Source organism: Opisthorchis viverrini (assembly GCF_000715545.1).
Source record: "Opisthorchis viverrini unplaced genomic scaffold opera_v5_84, whole genome shotgun sequence".
Classification (NCBI taxonomy): domain Eukaryota; kingdom Metazoa; phylum Platyhelminthes; class Trematoda; order Opisthorchiida; family Opisthorchiidae; genus Opisthorchis; species Opisthorchis viverrini.
The window spans coordinates 1,531,263-1,556,181 of NW_008751741.1; the positions used below are offsets into that span (position 1 = coordinate 1,531,263).

The window sequence follows — 24,919 nt, forward strand, 5'->3', positions numbered from 1 at the left end:
AATAAGAGTGATGTTGATCACATAGGCTCTGGAAAATATAAAAAGAAATCAGCCACTTTTTCACTACTCAGCTGAAGTGAGGGAACAGCAAATGAACTGGTGCTGTTTTTGGAATACTTGATACTTGATACGACAGAGCCCTAGCTTGAATGTTCAACTGGGATTTTCCCTCTCATTTGAAGTCTCATGAAAGGCCCTCGGCTTTCAGCTCATCATCAAGTTGGTGATAATAAGAATGATAATATTTTTGTGCCTTTATTTCCTGTCTGATAAGTTTTGGCGACCAAGAAACGAATGCCCTGCATAAACACAGTATGGAATGTACTGAGCAAAAGAATATCTCTATCGAGAATCTGCAATCCGCGCGTGAAATTTGTTTATAAGCGACGTTGTGTTACAGCTCATACTGGAATGTGCAAAGTTCAAGACGTATCCTGTGTTATTTGATGCGGGACAGTTCGCCGGAACCCTTGAAGTTCGATGAAGTTACCCATTAAATTTCTAATGAGTCAGGTGTACAATCCATCAACCTTTGAGAATTAGAAAAGCACACAGGTTTCCGCCAGAGAAACTTGATGAGAACATCTGAACACCAACTTATTTGCGTTCCCGCTAGATGTATCTCACGTTTTTATGGCGAACTGTTGAAAAGCTTATTGTAGTGACCCATTCCCTCAAAGTTGATGAACTGGAAGCCCGATGCCATTCAACGACCTTCATTCCATCAAAACTCCACAAATAAGGGATTGAATTTCGGAGAATTTTTGACAGTAGAACAAAGCTTATTTACAGCAGTAGCATATTGTGAACCAGATTCGAACAGTCTGATCGTGTGATTTGATGACGCTGCAGCATGGGGCTACAATGTTACCATGCACAGCATTCTAATCCAAATAGGTCAACCATCCCGACAGTGTGATCGCTCTATCACCAGTGCAGATTCATTCACTCATTTACACATGGAAGCTGTTTTTACCAGCTTCGTACAACAGAACAGTTGTTGGTGTATTATCCGGTGAAGACAACCATCTTGTCCTTTATCTACAACGTGCCATAGGTTGATGGTACTTTGAGGAGTGGGCCCGGGTTAGCGAATTTCCAGTTGACTGTCAGTCAGCAGCAGAATGGGGAAGTGTGTAGGTGTAAAGAAACGTCGTCAGCACTACCGCACAAAAAGCTCGTACAGGAAAGGAATACGGAAACGTGAAAGGAGATTGTGGGCCCGGGTTAGCGAATTTCCAGTTGGCATCATGTGTGACTGTCAGTCAGCAGCAGAATGGGGAACTGTGTAGATGTAAAGAAACGTCGTCAGCACTACCGCGCCAAAAGCTCGTACAGGAAAGGAATGCGGAAACGTGAAAGGAGACTTAATCCTTCAAAGATCAGGAACAATTTACGGGGATGCCGCAAGACGGTCCGAGAATCGATTGATCCCCGAACTCGTTGTCTACAAGCACCTGATCCGTAAGCTCTTAAAATGCCAGTGCGTATCAGGCAGCATTTGTTCTCACTCGGAAAACACAGTCGAAAGACTCTTACTGGACAACAAACCGAAACTTATTCTCTAGCTGGTAGATTGAGTTGAAAGGTCAACCCCTTCCTTGTCCCACCGCAGTCTCCTTTTGGACTAGCCTGCTCACTCTAAATATGATTTGACCAATCAACGCTAAATATTCTCATGTCATTTTCACGTCAACGAATCAGACTTCTGTTCCAGATTTAACACACAGGGGTTTATTAAACGGATCCCCACCAGTTTCTTTTTCCACAAAATACATCTCCACCAGTTTTATTACGCTGGCGTCCAGTCCGTTTCTGACAAGGAAAACCCTTTCCTCGGCCTTTTCAACTGTTGCTCTCCAGAGATAAACAGCTTGCACTAGAAAATATGGTCTTACGGAGAAGCCATTACTAACACGACTAGTTAGTTTAACGAGATGGTCTTTCTTTCAAATTCCGAAACAAAATATTTTTTGAACTCGACCATTTTAACCGCGAGCTTGTACATAACCATCATTTGTTTAGTAGGAAGATAAATTTGCTTGTTGGTGGCAGACAAATAGACTGAAGGTTCTCACCATTTGGGATGTCATTCATAAGCTCACGACTCGTCACATGGGCAGTATTTAACCACATTCACGCAGGCGATGTCGCTGCAACTAGGCTGAGAAGAGGGTCCATCAAGTAAAACGAAAAAATCTGATTACGCAGCAGTGTATCCCTAGTTTTCCACCCCTTGTGGAACGTGACTTTGGACACGCCAGTGTTGGGTCAGTGGGATAACAGTGATATCAACGTTTTTGATTTCGCATACGATGTAAACAATCACGAGATTCCTTTAGGGCAAGAAGTGTTATCGAAATGATTTCTGATAAGCCTTTTACTAGAGAAGCTTTTCAACCTGCACACCTGCAAAAGGCGAACGATCACACCTACCGTCAAAAAACATTTCGGATGCAACACTGTAATTTGTCTACTATTGGGAATGTAAGTAGGCAAAATTTGGTGCAAAAATGTACTTGCGAAGACTAGGCAGGTAAATCTACAGCAGTCCCGTTCCAGCGATGCGCCAAGGACAAGACACTATCTGGCATATTACTGGCTGAAACTGTACGAGCTTTTGCATCGAATAACGGCTATGTGGAACCTTCTATTTTGGTTTCGATGGAGACGATTGTCAGGATGACAAACAACCGGTTACCTTGCTCTGTCTAGGTAAGCGCAATCACGCTCCAAATGATTGATTGCGATATATGCAAGTCAGCCGTGATGATTATATAGTTAATGCAAAGAACAAGAAGCATAAATATTAATAACCTACTCACAAATGTGGAATTCGGTTAAGGTTTACTTATATATCTACCCAAAAAGTATGTGGTCTCGAAAGTTGGGTTACTCGTTCGGGGGGGGGGAGGCTTTAGAATATCGGTGAACGTTAAATTTTCAGCGATGTTCTTTATGGTCACCTGGCGTTCCACTGTCACAACTAAAGAATCCAAAGTATTTTAGGTCGGGTTCTTTTAATTATCGAAAGGAAATCGTGAGAAACGTCCTCAGTTTGAGGTAGACTGGGCATGACTGTTTTCAAGCTGGTCAAGTTTGTAGAACAACGAACACCAACAGAAACTCTTAGCGAGTGAGACAGCTTGCATTTTGCGGTGCAGTCCATGAAATTCATCAATATTTTACTTTTACTCTACTGGTTACATGGCGTTGGATGAAGATTCTGTCTATAAAAACAATCTGTCTGTTGGACAGCCCAAGTAGTTTCTACGAGACCGGAGAATTGTTCCGTCCAACCGATTTGGATTGAACTAAACCACTTATCACTCCAGCGAAATCGGTGATTATCCACCATAAATGAGGGGACTGAATTTCAGGAAGGTTCATCCTCCTCACAAGTTATTTCCCACGTTCTAATCAATACCATACTGTGCCGAATAAAGCGGGCTTCTAGGTTTGTATTCTCCTTTGTCACATGAATGGCGTACATATGAAACAGAAAGCCGTCTATTCAACTTTACTGAAATGATTTATTATTGTGTTTGACGAAACAAAGGTCTAGTTAGTCCTAACTGAATTCATCGCGCTGTCAGGACTCACGAGGAGCATTATAGTGAGGTAGATTGATGTGTGTTGATAAGAGCACACACATACACTCACACCCGGTTCAATAGTCACGGCGTTACCATGACACACACAAAAACGGAAATGGACAACAATAAATGTGAAACACACAAAAGTATCAAAATGTTTTGCTACGAGAAAAACAATTCTGGTAGGGGACAAGTTTTCCGTTTTTATGAGTGGTGTTCAAGTGCAGTTGTGAGAGGATAACCACTTCACAAGCGTGAATAGCGTTGATAGTTGGAACCCCGGTCCAATGAAGATCTTCCTCTCGTCCTAGCACTGTTTTACGATGCATGCTGTTTTCTCTGGACTCTTAAATTTTTTCCTGCCCGAAAGTGCAAGTTTGAATTTTTATGAAATTTCTTTACAGTAGGTTGGAGAATTTGTACTTTGCAACAGGTTTGCCCGTTTCTTCTGCGAAAGAGGACAAACTAGGATGGCCTTCAGACCAGCGCAAGGTGTTGAATTCCGCCAACGCTCGACGGTAGCTTGTTCGTCCATACATGTAGTCTTGTATAATCAGACTCATTTGCCCACCTTCAAAAGTGCAGACACGAGGGCTTTGATCCGCCAGAAGGATGGCTTTCTTGCTTGTCTCTTTTGTCCATTCTGATGATGAGTCCTCTCCTCATGTGGTGGATGTACTTGTCTGGCATGAGTGTACTTTTACATACGAACAGCTTTCCGTAAGGTATTCAGCATCTAGACTAGATATCTGAAAACCCTGATGCGCCTAAGGCTTAAGGCATCAAAGTATGTACTGATATAACGTTACCTGGTAAGAAAGTGTAGACAAGAGCACAATTCTACAGTTAAACCCAACGGTGGGTGGGTGAAGCATAACTGAACTCAGTGATTGGTTTGGGTTACCGTGACGACTATTTTTCGAATTTATCCTGGGCTGAAAAACATGTCAGTGTAATACACTTCATCTTATTCCCGTAACTATGAGAAGAGTAAAGAGCCGTCTTTCTTGAACGGGACAAAGTCTACCGTAGTTTATAAATGAAAGCCTTAGTAAATCCTAAAAGGTTGCCGTAATTAACTTCGCCTGCGTCAAACTGGCTCGGACTGTATGACAGAAAGAAAAATAATTACGGGATAAATGATCAAAGGTCACGAAATGTCCCACTTAATTTAAGTTACAGCGTCATGACACCAGCCTGCTTTGGACCTCGGCTGATGAACAACTAGTTTCATTTTACCAAATCAAGAACATCAAAATCCACATTGTGTTGTCATGAATTCCACACACATATCGTCTTGAACTTTCACGGTAATCTCATCAAACTACTGTGAGAAGGTAGGGTAATTTTCAGGTGAGGTTTCCCGCTTTAAGTAAAGCCAATCTGTGATGAAAAGCTGTTCCAATGCTATTGGGAATCATCAGCATCACGCACGTGACTTTCGGGCCAGTGGTTGAATACTTAGCTGTTTGGCCTCAAGCAGCTGAACAGCAGTGTAGTTAGCTCGCGCCCAGGCAGGTGAAAGCGCCGCTCATCCCTCACTCACGAAATTCACGTCACGTGGATTCATCATACGTATTGGCTGGCTCCTCGAGCAGTGGATTCCCAGGTGGAAGTTTCACTCGTCTTATGAAATTATTCCCGCTTTCAGCCACATATAAACTGATGGTAGTATCAAGAAAGTTGATGATTTCCAATTGAAAATATCCTGTCCAGCTGAGAGATAATCAAGGTGATGTTGAACCACTCATGGTCGAACGCTTAAATGATCAAACCCGTGTATTAATGTCTCTGGGTTTCATGCCTAAAGCTGGTGCTATTCAACAAAGATGTAACAACTATATAGTAATTTCCGCATAGATTAGTTTCACTGGCAAGACGAAATCTCAAATTCAGATCCCATCATAGATATTATACCAAAAAATATATAGTTGTTCACTTTCAGTCGCTGAAAACTGAGTATCAAGACAACCGGACTATCGCCACGAGGTGTCATTAGGTGTAATACCTTACTCCAGCATGAATAAGTCTGCATTTGGTGACGCGAAAATGTTTTTGAATTTGAATGCACTACTCATAAGGTTGCTGAAAATCGTTCGACAGCCGACGACCGGTTTTGTTCTTCTTGGGGTTTATCAAGTAAGTGCAATCCCCGAGAATCCGTCAACTTACATTCTAGTTGAACCAAAGTTGCACGAAATGAGCAAAATGCAATTATTTTCTTACCGCTTTTGTTCTGAAGGGAGACTCGCCTAGAACCCTCGTTCATGATGCAGCGCATTTAAGTGCTCAAGAACATCAACGATGCATCAGCGTATGGATCAAACCGCCCATCCAGGGTCGGATGCAAATTCAACTCTGAGACAAGCATCGACCTCATTGATAGCCCGTCAACTATTTGCACGTGGACATTGTGTCAGTCTTGCGATCGCGCCCCAAATCGTTTACAGGACCACGGACGGTAAGGTGTTACAATGCCTTAAACCTATTGCTATCAGAGGATGAAAACTGGAACGGTGCAAACGGAAGAGTTCGGTCATGTCCCTGGTACTTTCTCCCCCACCTCCGGGGTGATTGACTTACTTCCGACATCCCAATGGTAGAGGCTCTCGTTTTGTTTCGCTTAGTTATCCGATAGTTTTCTGCAGTGCACACCGGAAGAGATATGGCGAACTACACTCAGTATATCGTGCACTAGCTTATCCCTCTGAGCTGTTTCGAAGTTTCTGAAGAGAAATTCTTGTTTCTAGTTGCCGGATTTAACCAAGATGTCCTCTTGAATTTTGAGTAATGGAACGCAAACACGGATTGATAGGTTTGTATGTTGTTAGTGGGCTCTAAACTTATGAGCGTTGAATATTTCTCAGGCCCGTCAAAATTAGCTGGATGGTTAACTTCGGGAAAAGGAATGTGGTACATTGATAAGAAAACCATCCATTTTAAACGGACCTCAACCGCAAATAGATACTGGCATGTTCGAAGTAAAGAGATGAAAGGTTTTCCTGGTCTTCAGTATATCTGCTGAAAAATCTTACTTCGTCGTACAGGGTGCTTTTAAAAGATCGACCCAGTCCAGGTAGGAACAGAGTGTTCTTGACGAACGTGCTGTTATGACCAGTGGAAAATCCGAGGTATGACTAAACACGTTTGACAATCCGTGAAAGTAATATAGTGGATTGCAACACTTTACGCAGCCTTGTGGCACTGAAATCATGTTGCTTTTTCTGTTTCCAAAACTTTAGTTATGTTACACAAAATGAATTGTTACACACACACACAATTCATGCAGTAAATTTGTGATAGTGAAAATAGTCCCATACGGTAAATCTCATGGGACTTTGCCAAAACATTTCACCAAGCAACTTCTTAAGTGCAATTTTTTTCGGGAAACTTGTGGGCCGCGAGAATGTGACTTTGGTGTAGTGCAGTCAATGTCATTCAGCTAACAGACTTGCCCAAAACGTTTACTAAACAAGAAAACTGAGTGGTTTCAATGGTAAAAACATAATAAGAGCTGTCCAGATCGCCAAATATTGAACATTATAGCGATTGCATATTTACCGATCAATAACCCCAAATCCGTGAGAGTTTCCGGCTTCGACCTGGAAGGTGCATGTTTTATTTCCCCCGAAATCCACGAGAAGTTCATCAGTTAACTTATGCGTAATCTGTTGCCTTATCAATGCTGACTTTATATCCTGCCGATACGGTTTTGGTCGAACCATGGAGCACTAGGTTACTTCAGTGTCATTGCTAAGGTCGATGCAATCTCTCGAATATTGCACCAACTGAAACGTTCAGTGTATCACCAACCACGTGAATAGCTGTGAATCAGTTGAGTCTTCTGGTTAAACCAAATGAGTGTCTTACGAATTTATTTTCTTTTTTCCTCTCTTATACGTGTGTGTAGAGGTCATTAGGACAGGGGCAGAGGGTCAGTTTTCATTCGTCGAATTATCGACCAAAAGTTGATTCAAGCTCTTATACTTACTGCCGCTAAGGTCATACAGACGATGTCGTACTCGACGTCAACTGCTGAGAAGAGGTACTAAGAGTACATCACGCCCACTTTGGCATAGGTTATTCGCATTGTGAAGAAAAAGGGTTACGAATGAGTCTTCCGAATCTATTCTCCACTTACAAATTTGCTGAGACGTCACACCCGTGGAGCTAATAAACACGAAGTGAAAGGACAATGGCTTTTTAACTCACGTAAATGCAAGCTAATACGATTGTACATTGACCGAATGGTACAGGATTCAACTATTCTTACTCTTCAGTTAACTTTGATGAGCGCCCATTATTGATGTTTCCCATTGAGGGTGGAACAACTGGACAGGTGTTTCTGGAGGTTGCAGCAAAGGTTGGCTTTTGGTTACAGGGTAAAACCTACAATCATTAATTTTTGTTTTTGAAACTACCGTAGTATAGACAGTGGGGCGCCAGTTAAGAGGAGACTTTGGCTTGTGTTAATTGGTTATCTGGAGGTTGTGATCTTCTAACGCAGACCGATTTTCACAAAATTCACTTATGAGTGTCTCCTAGCCCTAGAGGCCTCATAACAAAGTACTGTCAGTCAAGCTACGCGTCAAGGAGGGAATGCAGTTGACATCAAAGAAGGCATGACTGAAGGGTTCTATTCATTCATTACCGAAAGCTTAATACACAACCTATGGTGTACTGCTTGTGTGGTCTTGTTTGGTGGTGGGACGTCTTACATGAAATTACCCAGCTGGGTGAGCATTTGTCATCTTACTAACCTTGGTGGAAGGTCAGCCAGCTCAAAATTAGTATACTTAGTTTGGAACATTGATACGCATCGATTAAACAGTGACAGTTTAAGAAAACTACAGACAAGAAATTTATCAAACCATCAATTCATTAAGTTCATTCGAAACGCCGGTCAATGATGTGGCCGAATTCGAATCAGGCGGGGATGTTAATCATGCCTGTTTTGGGGTTGAGGTCTTCGAATGAGAAAATGGATGGAGGTAGGCCCAAATTACACCAACATAAACAGTCAAAATGTAATGAGCTTTACTCATCCAAACATTCAAATACACTCTCAGTTTCCCAAATCATTCCCAGTAACTCGGCTACGTATTTCCTTTGTCATGTGCTCAACGGACCTTTTGCGGCAGCGTTTCGGAATATTGATAGCTCAGGTGCTTTGACTAGCTATAGGTCAGGTGGCTTACGATGTGTTTATCAAGCTTGGCAATTCGCTTGCAAACGTTTCGTCATCAATCATAGAAACTCGATCGGTGCGTGGAGGGAAATCACCCAGCTCGGCGAACAGTTGAGCAACCGACTAATCTACAAGCAAGACGTATTTTACTGTCCTACAATTTTTGTACCACCAGATAGGCGTTTTGCAGCCGCAAGTGAACTCATCGGACACTCGTGCTACACTACGTCAAATATCTTGTGCGATCACAATTGTTTCATTGTTTAAATCTGACTTTCAAGGGTCAGAAAACTGTAGTCTGTTTGGAATGTTTGTACTTTCAGGCGAAAACGAAAAAGTTAGGCACAAAGATTTCAGCAGTTACTTCATTTCATTCTTGGGCTTCGTTATCATTTAATCAGATTGCGAATAGGGAGGGTGTTCCAGTAAGTGCATGTGTGGACAATATCTAGATTGAGTCAACTCAATTAAAGGGAGTCTGTTAGCGTTGCGACAAATCACAAGTTACCATTGGTAGGCGCTGTGGGATCACACCGACCTGTTGAGCTCCTAGTAGGACAGGAACGATAGTTGGCTGTCAAAGCGTTTGCAGAAACTTTGTAAGTAGTTTGTTACTTTGGGGCCGTTTACATCAACGTTTCACTTAAGTGACGGTTGACCGGTCAATCTGGGTTAGCAACAAACAACAGGGTTTTTGTGGTAATTTTTCTCGTCAATGGAAACGAGCAGTTCTAGGTTTGAAAAATGTTTCGTGCAGGAACATAGAATGTGGTTGGAAGTTGTGCACTAGATCTCCTTTAAACGAGTTACTTCTTAGTGAAAGGGGATCGTGATATTCAGTTTGGTCAAGCTAAGCTAGCGACAGAAAATGGCGTTCGTTCCTGGTCATGTTACGTAGCTGAGCCTATTCATTGTTTCAGGAATACAGTTATCAGACAGTTAGTGGTCATCATGCTTCTGGAGAATTTTTTGTCCATTATCTGTGTCTTAGGCGCAGTCGTGCACTCACACCTGCCTACGGCGACTGAAATCATCGAACACACCCGTCCACATCCAACGCGTTCAGGCACAACACTGTCTGGAACGATGACCGGTAGTCAAGTCACATGCCACTTTTTTTTTAGGTATTTTGTACATGCTTGTAAGTAGAAACAAGTCCGTTAGAATGCTCATTTGGAAATTCAACGATGTTGGAGGGAAAAGGAGTCTGGCTTTTTATGCTAGAGTCGCTACTTTCAGCCTACTTCGAAACGTTCCACGATACTCTCGTCTTTCCCCACACTCGCGAATTTAATCAGGAAGACGCCATCTGTGAAGTAAAATACTGGCTCTAAAACTGAGCTCGTCCTAGGTGGTAAGTATCCTATCAAGAAAAGATAGATTCGTGTATTTGAACATCTATCCCAGGGAAATATCGGGCTGTCTTTGAGTATGTGCTTCTGGTAAATAGGAGTTTAGTCCAGTCTATTGTCAGTGTCTTCATTTTTTTAAACATGTGTTTTTTAAGTTTTCGAATTCACAGTTGCTCAGTTTGAATTTCAGAACAAGGTTGGTGGGACAATGAGCGCTCAACGAAAGACAACTGAAATTCTCCAGAATCTCTCATCTTCGATCGACTTAAATTTCACCTGGGGATCGTATTGGATGCAACTTAATATGTTTGGTGGTCACGTACTACATAAGACCGATGGGACTTTCGGGAACAGAACATCACATGAGGGTGAAACCGGTAGTGGGCTGTTCATAGTTCCTGACGACCCTGTGAGTAGTACTAAAGTACAGTTTTATATCTTGAAGTGAAACGAGAGCTGTTCTTCGTGCAGCATAAACGAGAGATTCGGGCGAATTTTAGCTGAGTCCTTGGTGAGTACTAGGCTTGCATGCGGCGTAGTGTTAACAGTGACATAGTGCAATGCGATGCCCGAGTATGATGTAACAATGATGTAACAATGCCCAAGAAGTGCAAAACGGGTAACGGGTTATTCAGATTTTCATCAGGCCAATGAGTAGTGCCGTGTGAACAAAGACCGATGGGAACCTAAGCTGATCGGCCAAAGGGGTTCGTAGTATATCAAGAGAAATGTCATCAGTTTGTGTTTATTCCTTACTGACCTGTTTCATTGTTAAGTAGTGCATATTTGAGGGCAATACACTGAAACAACGGTCATATCGAACAGTGCTTTACACACTCGCCCCAATATAAGCTTATTTTTGACACCAAAAAAGCTATGCAACTGATCAAATTTAAAAGGGACCTGTAAATCAGAGACAGAATGTCGGACACGAATTACAGCAACGCTTGATACTTTCTGATGAAGGTCATAAGGCAATTCTCGTTTGTCTGTGATTGGTTGTCTTTAAGTAGACCTGGATGAAATCATGTTCTCCGGACTTGAGTTTTTTTTTAATTAGTGCACCTGTGTAGTGTTCTGGGCGCCGTAAGATTTGTAGACTCAATGTGTGTCTTGAGGCCATCCTGGAAACATTGTTTCTATCAGATCTCACAGACCGCAGACTTCTCCCTAGGGATTCTTTCTGAAACGTAGCACATCTTGATGCGGGCTTAAACAGTATGCACAATTCTTTCAGCATTGCTGTTTGTTTCTGTAACCAGGCACTTCATAATCTTTTGCAGTAGAGCATCTTTACACACCGTACCACTAGCAACTTAGAGTGGTTGTCTGTACTTCGTGTGACAAGGCGTTACTCGTCGCGTTACTAGTCACGATTATGGGCGTCTTTATAGTCGAAAGGTGTTACCCACGCTGACTCATCTTTGTTTTCAGTTTGGGCCTCAAAAAAGGTGTAAAAATTGCTGCATATCACCCCTGTAAAAACCAAAAGACGGGGTGTGAAGTTGTAATCAATAAAAGATAACACAATTGCACAAACGTCTGGAACTTCCTAACTGAAATTGGCATCCAGAGACTTACCAAGATTTTTTGTAATTAAAAATATCTGATCCAAATCGGACGATCCCGGCCATAGCGGAGCACCCGTTACGAGTTCGGCGAACACGCAACCAATAGCCCAGACGTCCACTGGCGGACCATACTGAGTGTCACCAACAAGCAACTCCGGAGCTCGATACCACCTTGTGGCCACGTAATCTGTGTACTGTCCTTCTGAACCAGCTGCCGAAGTGGATGGGGGAAATGACTACGACTGATAAGGGGACTCGTAAGCTCTTCGACAGCATTGTGTATTTCATGGTTTGTAATAAACAGCGATTTTGAAACTAACCCATTTTATTTACTAAGGAGAAAAGAGTTTTGTCAGTATTACGGGATTCTAACTGATATAATCACGCAGGTGATGTGCCTACAAAGGACATTCTCTTATAAATTAACATTATCTTTTTACATTCAGTAGATTTAAATCGTATACAGCATAAATTCCTCAGGTATGTCATTCCTCCCGGGCAACTCAACACGAGATGAAATGATAACGCATTGCCAAATCCAAGGCTGAAGCTGTCGAACGACCATGCATCTATTGAAATTATGAGGTTAACGGTTAAGCAACCACCCATCTACTTCCAAGATTTATGTGACCTAAAGAGAATATATGCTCATTCTATCGAACGTTCATAGATATGTCTTCAAAGTGTGCTTTTTATGATAAGTTTATGATGAAAATATTTGAGACAAATGTAACTGACATTGGGACAAAGTATTAAGTTGGCCTAAATATGCACGCCAATAGTTGGCTGACCAGGTGTATTGGGCATGTTGTTGAAAGCTCCCCCATTAACCTTGTCATTGAATTCATTCTGAAAGATTACCGACTTCTCAACTATGTTTTTTCCTACATCTTGAGACAATTCATGCGGGACACCTCCAATTAGTGTGCCCTGAGGAAAGCTTCTATGAGTTCTGCAACATTTTGCAACACAGCACCTACTCGTTGGCTGGAGAGCAAGGTGAATGTGGTTGACCTCACACTTCAATGAATACGATTGAAAACTTCTCTCCGACACATAATATGGGCGTTTCACTGCTGTTAAACGGTGAAAAAGACCTAAGCGACACGTCCAACAAATATCAATTAGTTGTGACTTACTCAAAAATCTAGCGAACCCAAAGTCACAAAGCTTCACTTCGTTAGTTCTGCTGATTAGAATATTTTCCGGTTTTATGTCACGATGAATGCACTGCAAAAAATGAACAGAAATGAACGTGATTGCTTCGAACCGAATACGAAAAGAGTCCTTGAGAAGACAAACGCCATCCATTTATCAATCATAGAAATTTTCAAAACACAATCGTAAAAAAGTTGGGCGGAGGATTGGCTGTTAGGTCACTACTGTTGCTCTATGTTTGGGGACGGAAGCGACCAGTGGCTCAAAACACTTACTTGCATTGGTTGTTGATCAGGTGGCTGTTGATCTGTTCGCCGAGCTTGGCAATTGGCTTGCAGACGCTACGTCACCATACGAGGAGACATCATCAGTGCGCAGTTGGGTGGGTACTTCTTCCTTGCCTGCGTGCGTTTATATAGCATTCGAAGGCTATCTGTTATCTTCTGGCGCGATTGGCTACTTGAAGTGTAACGAATTTGGTGAATCTATGGGTTTATTTGTGATCTTTGTTGCGTTGTGGTCTGCGTTCCTTTGTGTTGATTGGCTATCCCACTTCAAGTAGCCAATCATGTCAGAAGATAACAGATAGCCTTCGAATGCTATATAAACGCACGCAGGCAAGGAAGAAGTACCCACCCAACTGCGCACTGATGATGTCTCCTCGTATGGTGACGTAGCGTCTGCAAGCCAATTGCCAAGCTCGGCGAACAGATCAACAGCCACCTGATCAACAACCAATGCAAGTAAGTGTTTTGAGCCACTGGTCGCTTCCGTCCCCAAACATATGACCTCCAAGTATTTTTCGAATTTGCAAAAAAAAACGATGAGCATTGTATGACTGAGTAGTATTTTGTACAGTACTACCACATTCTCTGACCGCTACACGAATCCGCTGTTTTAGAGAAGGGGTCGAAGGATACTCACAATTGCTTACTGATTTTCGGCCATACACAACACCCATAGTTTTTTGCCACTTTTTTTTCAAAATATCGAAGGCTTATTTCAAGTTTGAACCTTTCTTTCTCCAACATCCTGAACTCCGGTCCCATCAAGAGCCATGCGTTAAATTCAACTGGGACCGTAAGCATTGTAATGCTCTATACTGTTAGATCGTGCGTCCACGTTCTAGTTTTTATCTGGTATTTTCACCTAAGAAGCAATGATGAAACGCTTCAATGATTTCCAACGAGGATATTATCTTGGCCAGTATTTCATTCTACAGTTAAATCCATAAAGTACGAGATAGCTGCTACATTTTTGTTTGAAATTTTCATCCCCATTTCTCTGACAAACACCTGAGAAGGTTCGAACCCATTATTCTTCGTTGAGCATGGTTGATCAGGAATGCGATTAACCCACACGCAAAATATATCCTCAGTCATCCTTTACTGACGAATATGACAGTAGTTCATCAAGTCTTGAATGGCTTCTCTAATAACAACCTCTCAGATGAATGGCTCATGAAACATGTGAGATCTTTTCCGTTTGACGCTGATTTCTAAGGAAAAACGCCCAAGAAGTTGAATGGCCTTTTGTTTATGAAACTGGCACTCGAGGATCCCGTCGATATTGTGTAAAGTGACGTAAACTGTGTGACTGGACGATGAGCTGAACTTGTATCCCGGTCAGCCGCGCCAACTCTTGACAAAAAACTTCGAAAACAGAGTAGTTGCAGAAGAGGATTTCACGAACCGCTCGGCGCTAACATGTCTTTCTGAAGACGATTTATAAGAGCATCAAAGCTTATCACTTATTCTCGTTTACACCATTGTTGTTGGAACAGCCTCCCCTCGTCCTGGCGCAATTGTTCTAATGAGTCCACACCAAATTTTGGAAGCACGGCACTCTTGTTGCACACTTATTAGAGTTTACTAGCAGTGTATATCCGTGTAAATCCCAACCGAAATTCCAAAGTATCTCCCCGGCCTACGCAACGAAATTGCACTTACCTAAACAGTTTGGCACTAATAGTTCCCTGGTTGGGAGTATATAGATCAGAAGACCTCCATCATCGAAATTGACAAACGACTCCAACTTACCGCATGACCAAAGTAGTTGAAATCCAGAAGTATCAAGCCACTGGCAGGGTAGATCAGCCTTAGGACGAGGTTTAGACATGAAAAACTGTATAAAAACTCGGATAACCGGTGCAAAATAGAAGCTATTATCGTTCTACGGCTTATTCCCAGTGAATGACTGTCATCTCTGTGGTGAGGCCAAATCTGGTTTAAATTCAAAAAAGCGGTGCTAGGACCAGGAATCTATGTTCACATATTCACGCGCCTGGTCGTTCTTTGCTTGATACGCGCGTTCTCCAAAGCTTATGGTCGGTATTTTATGAGCCACATATTCGCAGTCAAGATGACAGGTCTTCGTTGTGTGAATTGCCGTGTTTTTCAGAGTGCGCAGTTCGTACCAGGAACAACTCCTATTTCGAGGATAAGCAAAACACAGGAAAACATGTCGGAAGTGGAGGAGATTGATCTTCACGGAGGATGAAGAGTAAAATATCTGTTGCCTGTGCTTTTAGGGATACATGTCAGTCAGTTGAGAAAGCGAAAACTGATACAGATAGAATCAAATGCGGCGCGAGAACTGTTTTCACACTCTATGCGAAGAATCATACTACGGCTTGAGGCTATACCAATCTACCTAGCTTTCAACCATGCATAACGGTGGACATTAACGTTGGCCAGTATAGGCTAGAGTTTTCAAGCAGGTGAATAGGACTAGGGCGTGGCACTTCTAAATTAGCGCAAGATTTGACTGGTCGATACGTCTGAACCCATTTCTATTGACCACCTCCATGTCAACGAAGCGCGGCCAGAACGAATTATCCAAAATGAGATATTTAAGACTCAGACTAACGGTTCTGTGAATCTGCTCGCACAGCATTCTATCCGCATTCATTGAACTGAATTGCCATAAAGAACTGTTTTTTTCCAGGCATTATGGTCTTTTGTCAGATTATTTTGCGCAGATAACCGTAGATACGCAAGAGACCTAATGGACTGCCCCTTTGAACGATGTGAGGTTACGTTTTTGGCAGGACGGCAGGACCAAGGAAAATTCTACTGGAGAGTGGGGTGGCCACAATAGCTGTTAGTTGTTCTGTTGAACTGAGCTGGTTACAAGAGGGACGAACGACAATCATTCTCCCTTCAAAGTTGACAAGCCCTACCTCATTAAACCCTTTCTATGGCTTATACTAATTCGGTCTTTTGAAATTACCTGCCCATTTAACTGGATTTCAGCTTGTCATGATCTGAAAAATAGTTTTACAATGGCAATCTAACTTCCACACACCCGGCTAAAAGTAGGTTGGTGATTGTGGGCGGAATAACTGAATCCTGGACTTTGTCTTTGTGAAATTTTGGTAAGTATAGGCTCAAACGTTTGAGAAAATACAGAGAACTGCTTCATTTGCCTTCCCAAGGTTGTTTCGTCGATGATCTGGAGCGACACGGTTGGATAGCTACACATTGGAGGCAGTGACCTATATAAGTGACGCGTAAACACGGGGGTGTCAACAACCTTTCATTAGAGAGATTGGTAGAAAAGCTATGCATTGGAAGCTACAGTTTGGACGTCAATGAGTGCGCGACTGGGCCAAATCTGACAGCCTCACGGGGTCCCCATCCAAAAAGAATGCAATGACAAGCGTAGCCGAGTCTGCTATTATTGGCTTTCATAAGTCACTGTCAAATCATACCTTGACTTCCCCTTGCTCTTTTCCACTCTTCGCGTGATCGTGCAAACAGGACACTTGAAGTTATTCGGTCGGCTAGCATATGGAGCACGTGACTAAGCCAGCTCAACCTGTGGAGTGGGATCAGTTCATCCATTTTGGGCGAGTTATCTCTTCCGAAAGCCATTCGAAGAAATTCAATATTACCGATCCGGGAACCCCACCAAACTAAGAGAAATTCTCCGAAAACATCGATAACCAAAACTGAAAGCTTTTCACTTCGTCGGTGCACAGCAGCCAAGTTAACAGGTTAACGATATGGAGCGCACCACAGCATCGTAAACTCGACCCCTGACATGTAAGCTCATATCGCGCCTACGCCACATGTGATGCAAGTTTATGAAAGCTTCTATGGCCCTCCCATTCCGGATGAAAATACCATCTTTCACGAGTCCACCGGGACTGATACAGCGAACCAGGTAGGCGAACTTGTCTACTACCTTAATCGGCCCATCCACAAGCATGAGGTTAAGGTCCGAGCTCATCCAGTCTTGCAGCGGCACTTCACACTTTGAAGGTGTGGATTGCGTGCCACGCCATAAGGTGGAATTATTCAGATTATTTAATGGCTCTATCGCGGAAGAGCTATATCCTCCGCGTACTCGATATCTGTGAGCAAATGTATGAAGGGCATTTCGACCCCACAAGTCTTACAGGCTGGGATTGAGTCTTCTATGGTCATACCGATGGTTTTAAAATGGAAAGCTGAAGCGAGACACCCTTGTCTGACACCATCTGATGCAATGAATTCAAGCAAAAGCTTGCCGTAGACCTTCACAGATCCGCGGGAGTTGCACCACAGCTCCCTAAAGAGGGTCAAGAATTTATTACCTGTAGACACCGTCATAGTGCTTGACGGTCCACAGCACCAAAGACAGTAATCCAGTCAAGGATGACAATGATTGCTGGTTGTGTTACTGTTACAGAATTTGTGGGAGGGTGAAAAATAGTCGATGTATCCTACTGCAGGACGTGATCAAGCTTGGTTTTTCACGGATCTGTCGTTCTCTGTGTTCAGTCTACCTCCGAAAGGTAAGACTAGATAGAACACTTTTGATGTCACAGTTACCAGGCTAATGCCATGGTGGTTTTTATGTAGTGTCCGTGTGCCCTTTTTGAAGGCAGGAATAACTATCGACCTGCCCCATTCTCCAGGCACTTTTTCTTCCTTTCATATCGAGCCAATAGGCTTTGTCAAGCAGCGAGCTTGATTAGATGGGTCACTAGATATTCTCCGGCTTCCTTGGATAGTGCGAGATAGATACCTTTCGGTCCTGTTGCCTTCTCACGTTTCAGTACTTCATTTCTTTTTCCAACGGGCGATTAAAGCTTTCATCTTATTCGCCCATATTCACTATCTCCAGAGGCTGTTACAGGAGGCCAACTGAACTCTTCCTTGATTTGTTCGGCCCACATTTACAGTCGGCAATTTTGTGACTAAATTAACGATCCATCTTTAATTGACTTGCTTTTTTTGTCAACAGGTTGCGCAATGGGACAGCACTGCGATGTTCAATCTGGCCGGAAATGTCTGGGGGGCACACGAATGGGGGAGTCGCTCCCGGTGTCTGTGCGACGAGTATGAAATTCGAGTCTCAAATAAATTCCTTGAGCACACATATCGCCCACAAAGAACAACTTTAGCGCTTCTAGCTCGACGAATGAGACCAGAAAACGCTTGGTAGAAAAATCTTTCCCAGTGCCATAACGACAATCCGTTGTAGCATATGCCGACACTACAAACAGGCACTAGTTTCTACATTCAGCCTGATTAAGCTAGACAACCGAACGGCGCAAAGACGACTATGCACTGGGAACCAGTTTAGTGAGGCGCGTCTAGCTCTGGGGCTGAATAAAAATCCCACACCATGGAGTTCACGGGTCCCCCATTCTGGCGTATTGGATACACGGTCGCTGTCATCTTTATTCTGATTGTGGGAACGGTATCCTCACCGTCTTGTCTCACGGCAGATGGGAGCCCGTTCCATATGCTACAACCATTTTTGATAACTTGAGAGGAAGTGCTTGGTACCGCCCTGATTCCAACAAGTGAAACATTGTCCCTTCGTTGATCATCGTTGCGGCAAGAAAGCTAGCCGGTCGGCCCCTGATACTAGTCATCGGAGGATAATCAGGTCACCTATAGTTCGGCGGCCCTGTTGATGGGATAGGTACAAGAATTTCACTCGGTCTTCATACTAGAGATTCTATAACCCATCTGCCGGAGGTGCTGCAGCTTCCTGTACTCTCAAGCTTCTATCACATCTCTGATGTCCTGGTGCACAAGTCTGGCACGAAAGATTCAAACCTGACCGGCGTGGGCCCAACCAGTTACCTAAATATGCAAGATGGCTGGTTCTATTTTGTCTAGGCCATGGTCCTGAGGGCGTTCATCATCAAAAGTTTAAGGTCTTTTTTCCGCTGCGATAACCTTTGACGCATCAAATCGCAGCGGAAGGCGCCGATACCAGCCTTGACGCAGATACGCAATAAAGGTGGGAAGCCGAACGTTTCGGGGTTGCCCGTTTGCGACGTTTAGCAATCTTCTTACTCGTATGTCGATTTTGTATATCTCTGTGCTCCTGAATTGATTCAAAGAGCTGTTTGGTTGTTCAAAACTCTTCTAAGTCGTGAGTTGAACTAGAGCTGTCCTTTGGAGTGAGATCTTTCTCTTCCTGGTATTCCAAACGTCTGAATCTGAAATTCAAGTTGTCTATGAATTAGTCACGGATTTCAGAGGATACACCGCTTTTTGAACGCATTATTCACCGCCTCGAAACACGAAAATTTCTGCTCAAAAGGATTTTCTCCATGGTTTGGAACCCGTCTACGATGTGGTAAAATTATCATGTAATGGAGGATGACGTAGATGTCGGTATTAATCGTAAGCCGACACCTTATCTGCTCACACCCATTTTCTATCCCCATGACAACGACGGGAGTAACGTCATCGTTTGTCGATGACCTTGCTACACAGTTTATAATTTGCTCAAGCAGGGGCTGTGCACCATTCAGTTAGGGCAAAAAAACATGCAAAGCAGTTGTTCAGACTATTGGCGGAGACGTTAAAGTCGATCAGCCGCGGACTTTTCATCTATTTGGATTAGTTTTTGCTTCACCGAGTATATTGGCTCTGCAAACATTTTTGCAAACATGGCAACGAAAACAGAACCAGCCTTGAAAAGGACAGTGCTTCTGAAAGTCGACCTTTCTGAGAGAGTGAAGTGAAGTGGAGAAGAAATACGCTACTCCAGAAATATCTGTCACATGAGCGGAAATAAAGGCTGCTTAGTAAAATAACTTCCTGTGTATTGAGAATAAACTTTGTTGCTATTTGAGGCAATCAACTAAGGTCCTTAAATCGTGTGCAGTAGTCTTCCGGTGAAGGCGACGCGCCAGCATCCGGAATGCACATCAGTGCATCAGCTGTCAGCTTTTGTTCTATTTTCGAGCTAAGACCAAGCAATGAAGATAGAATTGTTCCTAAACACTCAGTAGTTTGTTCCACATACAAACTGGTTGTGGTCCTAGATATTTTATCACAAAATGTTTTACTTGCAAATTAATTTGACAGATGTAGGAGCCTATGTAATTGCCAGAGTAACGTGCAAGCAGGCGGATGAAAGGAGTCACAACGTTATTAGCCCACGAGCGTCTTTACTGTGGGCTTCGTAGTGTATGGCGATGGCTCAAAATGAGCACAACGTCACTTCTCATAAATTTGATGAAATCTGTTTCGTGCTATGAGTAGTAGGCCCCATCAAGAAAATATGCTCCGATGTCTCGAATATCGTATCGACAGAAACTTGAGGCGGCCCTTGTAAGCAGGTTTAGTTGAAGAACATCAGGTGGGATTCAGCTGAGTTGACCGTTAACACAAACTTAGTTTGCAAAAAGTGTATTTGGCCGACAGCGGCAAATGCCAATGTTGGAAAACCAACGATACATTCCCAGGGGAACTACCTAGAACGAGAAGTTCCTTGGACAGTTCAATCTAGTAAAATGTCAGAACGCCTTCAGCCGTGACTCCAAACATCAGTATTCCGTAGAGACGAGTCAAGCCTTGTTCAAAGCCATCGGCTTTATGGAGTTTTAACATCTAATACTCATTGATAGCTCGCCCGCTTATCTTTCAGAAGATTCGCGTCTTCGAACCTTCTAGTGAAGTCGGTAGCGATAGTTAATCTAACTCAAGCCTATTGAATCCCGTCACAAAGGATGCTTTTGACCATCTCGGACATTGTCTGGAAATGTTCGACAGAAGAATGAGTGGAGAAAACCGTCACTTGTATTAGCATTTGCCATGCGGTCCACTCAACTCTGGTTATTATCAGGAGCGCCACTGCAGAAAGTCGTGTTTTCAGGATAATTTATAAACCTGTCAGCTGTTATTACCTTTAGTCTTAGCCACCGCTGGTCAGCAGTTGATTGAGTCTGTCTGGTGGGTCGCCCCGAATACCGAAGTATAGTTTTATGTTTTCACAATGACAATACAGTGTTTTTCTGGGCTTAACTGAAGGCGTACAGTAGATTCTCCAAGAGTTTCATCCGCTGGCAGTTAGTACTGTGAGTGAAATAACTGTCCCTTCACTCTCTTCCGGTTGCGCACCTCCGTTGACGCGCAAGCCACTGAATCTGGACGTGCTGGGATGGGTATTTTGTTGAACTTTCCAGCGGTGGCGTATCCGTTTGACTGAAACCCCATTCATACTAGTTTATGAAGGGTTCATTTTAAAACGTACGTGAATTGATCTTGAGAAAGTGAAGCCCGTCGCTCTTTTTTTGATTCATCTATTTATATCCCGATTTATCGTAGCTCTGAACCTGCCACATACGCCATGGTTGTTCTTTTACAACGGACTAAAAACTCAAACAGATTTAGTAGCTGCTAACATTGACGCGCAGGTGACGCAGTTGTTGCTGAGGCCCAACTGAGAGACTGTCTTGGACTGGACATGAGATACGCAGACAACGTGGAGAGCTTGTTGTGGATATGTGCTAACCACTGACTTTTTCGTCGCAGTGTCATTGGAAATCGCCTGATCACTGGATGTCCACCACCAACAACAACATATCACTTACGGTGGCGAGGGTTAATCACCACCTGCGGTTTCTTCTGAAGCGCTTCCGTCGACTTAGATCATACGCTTGTTCGTTGCTGCTTTTACGGTCCATGCAAAACGCGCAAACCCTACTAGGCCATCGACAACCTTGCGGAAGCCTGAATCAAACAGAGCTATCAGAACCGGCTCCTGCGTGGTTGCCCAATGTCGGATGTCAATCATCACTAAAGACAGATACCCAACACAATAATCGATGTCGGTGACTCATGAGCATCAAGCGCATTTCCCATCGGATAGAGGATGCACCGACCACCTCTTCCAAATCTGTCAGATATCAGAGCAACTGCAAATGTAAACACGCCCCACAATCTTGGTGCTTCTTGGCTTTACGTGTGGCTTTGAATCTGACAATCGGTCAGTGCTTCTAACTACACTTGGTCTATTGTGGGTGCCTCAGAAGTTTGTGAACATAATCCGGCCACTATATTCACATAACTTTTGGTGTGCGATAGTGTAGGGTGAGCCCTCTACAAGGCTGCCCGAAAGAATTGGTGTACAGCAACAATATCCGCTCCATTCATTCATGTTCAACCTCGGGGGTTTAAATCATTGTACGTAAGAATCTTGTTGATCTGGGTAAGCAGATGACATCATCGTCATCATGAGAGGCGAAAGTAAAGCACGAGATCTGTTGGATAAACTTATTGGCATCGTACTGTCTTATCTCGTGTCTTAAAAGTGCTTCACTGTACCCCAGAACGTGCAATCTCTGAATATACCCCTTGCAAGGAAAGGAGCAGTTGGAAGCTGTGGAGGAGTGTGCGTACTTCGACAATTGTATTACTTTCGACGGACGTGTTTCTGATGAAATCAGTGCACAAATCTCAAGGGCCCGGGTCAAGTTTGCTTACTTGCGTCTCATGTGGCATAAAAAAGGCATATCACTGGGTTTTAAGGGCTGCTCACGCCTGGCTACAGTAAGGGCTCTGTTGTTATATGGTTGCGAAACATCGCCTCTGTGGACAGATGATGTCAGGCATCTTCAAGCGCCTCAAAAGCGTTACTGGTGTTGCATGAATTCAACGAATTCGTAACTAAGTAGTTAGAAGACGGGTAGTTGTTTGTGCAGCAGGTAATTCGGTCGCGGAAAACACCCTGTACAAGCCATGTGCCACGCAAGCCCAAACATCGTTTACCGGGACTAATGTTGTGCTCTATATCTCCTTCCCAAGCTCACGGTTGATTGAGAAAGAACGTCGACCAAAGAGGCTAATGTTGAAGGCATTTCAATACATATCCTGTAACAGAGTACCGCTAGCGTATGAGCACCTCATCAGTGTGCTTACTAATTGAGTAGGGCGGATAGCCTTCTACGGCTGAGTGTCGATGGGCCGAAATCTACGGCGAAATGTATGTGGAAGTCTGCATAAAAATGGTATAAAGCTCATAGACTGCTTGTAGCACGTATCGGGTGGGCCGATAGAACCGATCATTTAAAAGCCGAGTCAATAATGGGTCACGTACTCTGAGCAACGCGATTGAAGGATGAAGAGGATTTTATTTTATACACGGTCAGCCGACCGCTTCTCACTCAAACTTGCGTGATCATTTTGGAAATAAACATGTGAAAGCTCCTTAGCATCCGTGGCAGTGCGCCACTGAATGGTGGCTGTTTCATGAATACTTGATTTTTCGTGGACTACTTGGAAGGCTTGGCTTCTGAAGTTAAATTTCCAAAAACACAAGACTCACGTTGGACTGATGACAAAAGTCTGTAGCCAGGAGGAGTTGCCAGGTAATTTTTCTGATTTTGTTTCGGTCCAATCTGAAATTTATAAAAGCAACATGCATGGTAGGGGATAATCAGTGTCGCAAAACATGGGAATTCCTGGGACTTTAGGGAGGCGTCACCGGCACACCGCTACGCTCCGTTCCGCGCAGACGCGGTGATGATATTATCCCGATGGATGACCATCGGCTGGCCTAGCTCAGTGGAAGAAACAAAGATCAGATTCGTCGGAAAGCTGCTAAGCCAAAAATGGAAAACTGAGACTCAGTAGACCGATAAATCTTTGGTCTGGCAAGGTTGCGGAATATAGGTAGCTCTGGTGCGCTGCTTGGTTGTTGGTCTGTTCTCTTGGCCCTGACGATGTCGCCTCGGTTGGTGATGAAACGTTTGCAACCCATCTACCAAGCCCGGCAAACAGAACAACATCCAAACCTTTAGTCTCTTACAACAATAATTTTTCGATTCGAAAGAACAAATTTTCATCTTTAAAATATCTCCATCTTTGTGGTTATACTGTCGCGTCACCTTCTCCGGAGAAAGTGAAAGTAGCCAGTCTTATTTGCGCAAAACATTAAACTAGGTACGGACCGACGTAAGACATTCTTCAACACAACCAGCGACCGGATTTTTAGAATAACCTGTAAATCCTGTTTACTTTTATTTGCTTGGTAAAACCGAATTAGTCCATTATATTTCAGTCTATCAAGAGCCTAGATCTGAGAAAAGTAAAGAAACAAAGGAAAATACCCACAAGTCTACCTGTATAAGCGTCGCTGCGATTATCCTCCACATGTTTTGAATCTTCTAATGTACCTAGAAGTCAGCAATGGATGATGTAATTTGGAACCACTTTGTCCCAAACAGTGTTTTGTGGGATTACCTTGGCATGTCGGTTGCGGCCTCCCGAAATGCTGAATTTTGCAGTGGTGTCCCTTTTCGAAGCATTTTTACGGGGAATTAGTGACATTTACATGTGACCGACGTGTTGAAGTTACATTAAATACTAGGCATCTCATTTACACCAAATCCACCAATAAATCACCTGGGGTCGGGACGAATGCACCAATAAGTGTGAAGTTGAATGATCGCCCTATCACGAAACCGCACAATCACAAGTGAGTATGCAATGACAAGTAAGTGAATTTGCAGAACCGTGCGCTGCATTCACAAAGACAGTCAATTAGAAAGTATATATATATATATATATATATATATATATATATTCGCGGGAACACAATAATGATGAGAGGCTTGTCACATTCCATTGACGCCATGCACCCGTTCTGAAACGTCTTTTTCGTTTATATGCACTACCATGGCTAAAAATTAGTATAGAGAAGTTCCCGTCTGCATGGTGAGACTGGTAAATGTGATTGGCAGTTACTTTCCCCTCTGTCAACACCGGATCATAGCCGTTGACTAGGGAGTAGGATGGGGCGGTGGCAAACGATTTT

General features: G+C 43.3%; 1 protein-coding gene across 1 annotated transcript in view; it reads right to left on the reverse strand.

Annotated features, from left to right (window-relative positions):
• Nucleotides 1-24,919, reverse strand: part of T265_13623 (hypothetical protein) — a gene marked incomplete at both ends in the record, with an annotated part of 54,831 nt that overhangs the window by 14,988 nt on the left and 14,924 nt on the right. The window contains 3 exons of the mRNA XM_009169741.1: nt 11,718-11,918; nt 12,847-12,937; nt 23,429-23,501. Of these exons, the coding sequence (XP_009168005.1) occupies nt 11,718-11,918; nt 12,847-12,937; nt 23,429-23,501 (365 nt within the window). The remainder of the gene's footprint in view (nt 1-11,717; nt 11,919-12,846; nt 12,938-23,428; nt 23,502-24,919) is intronic.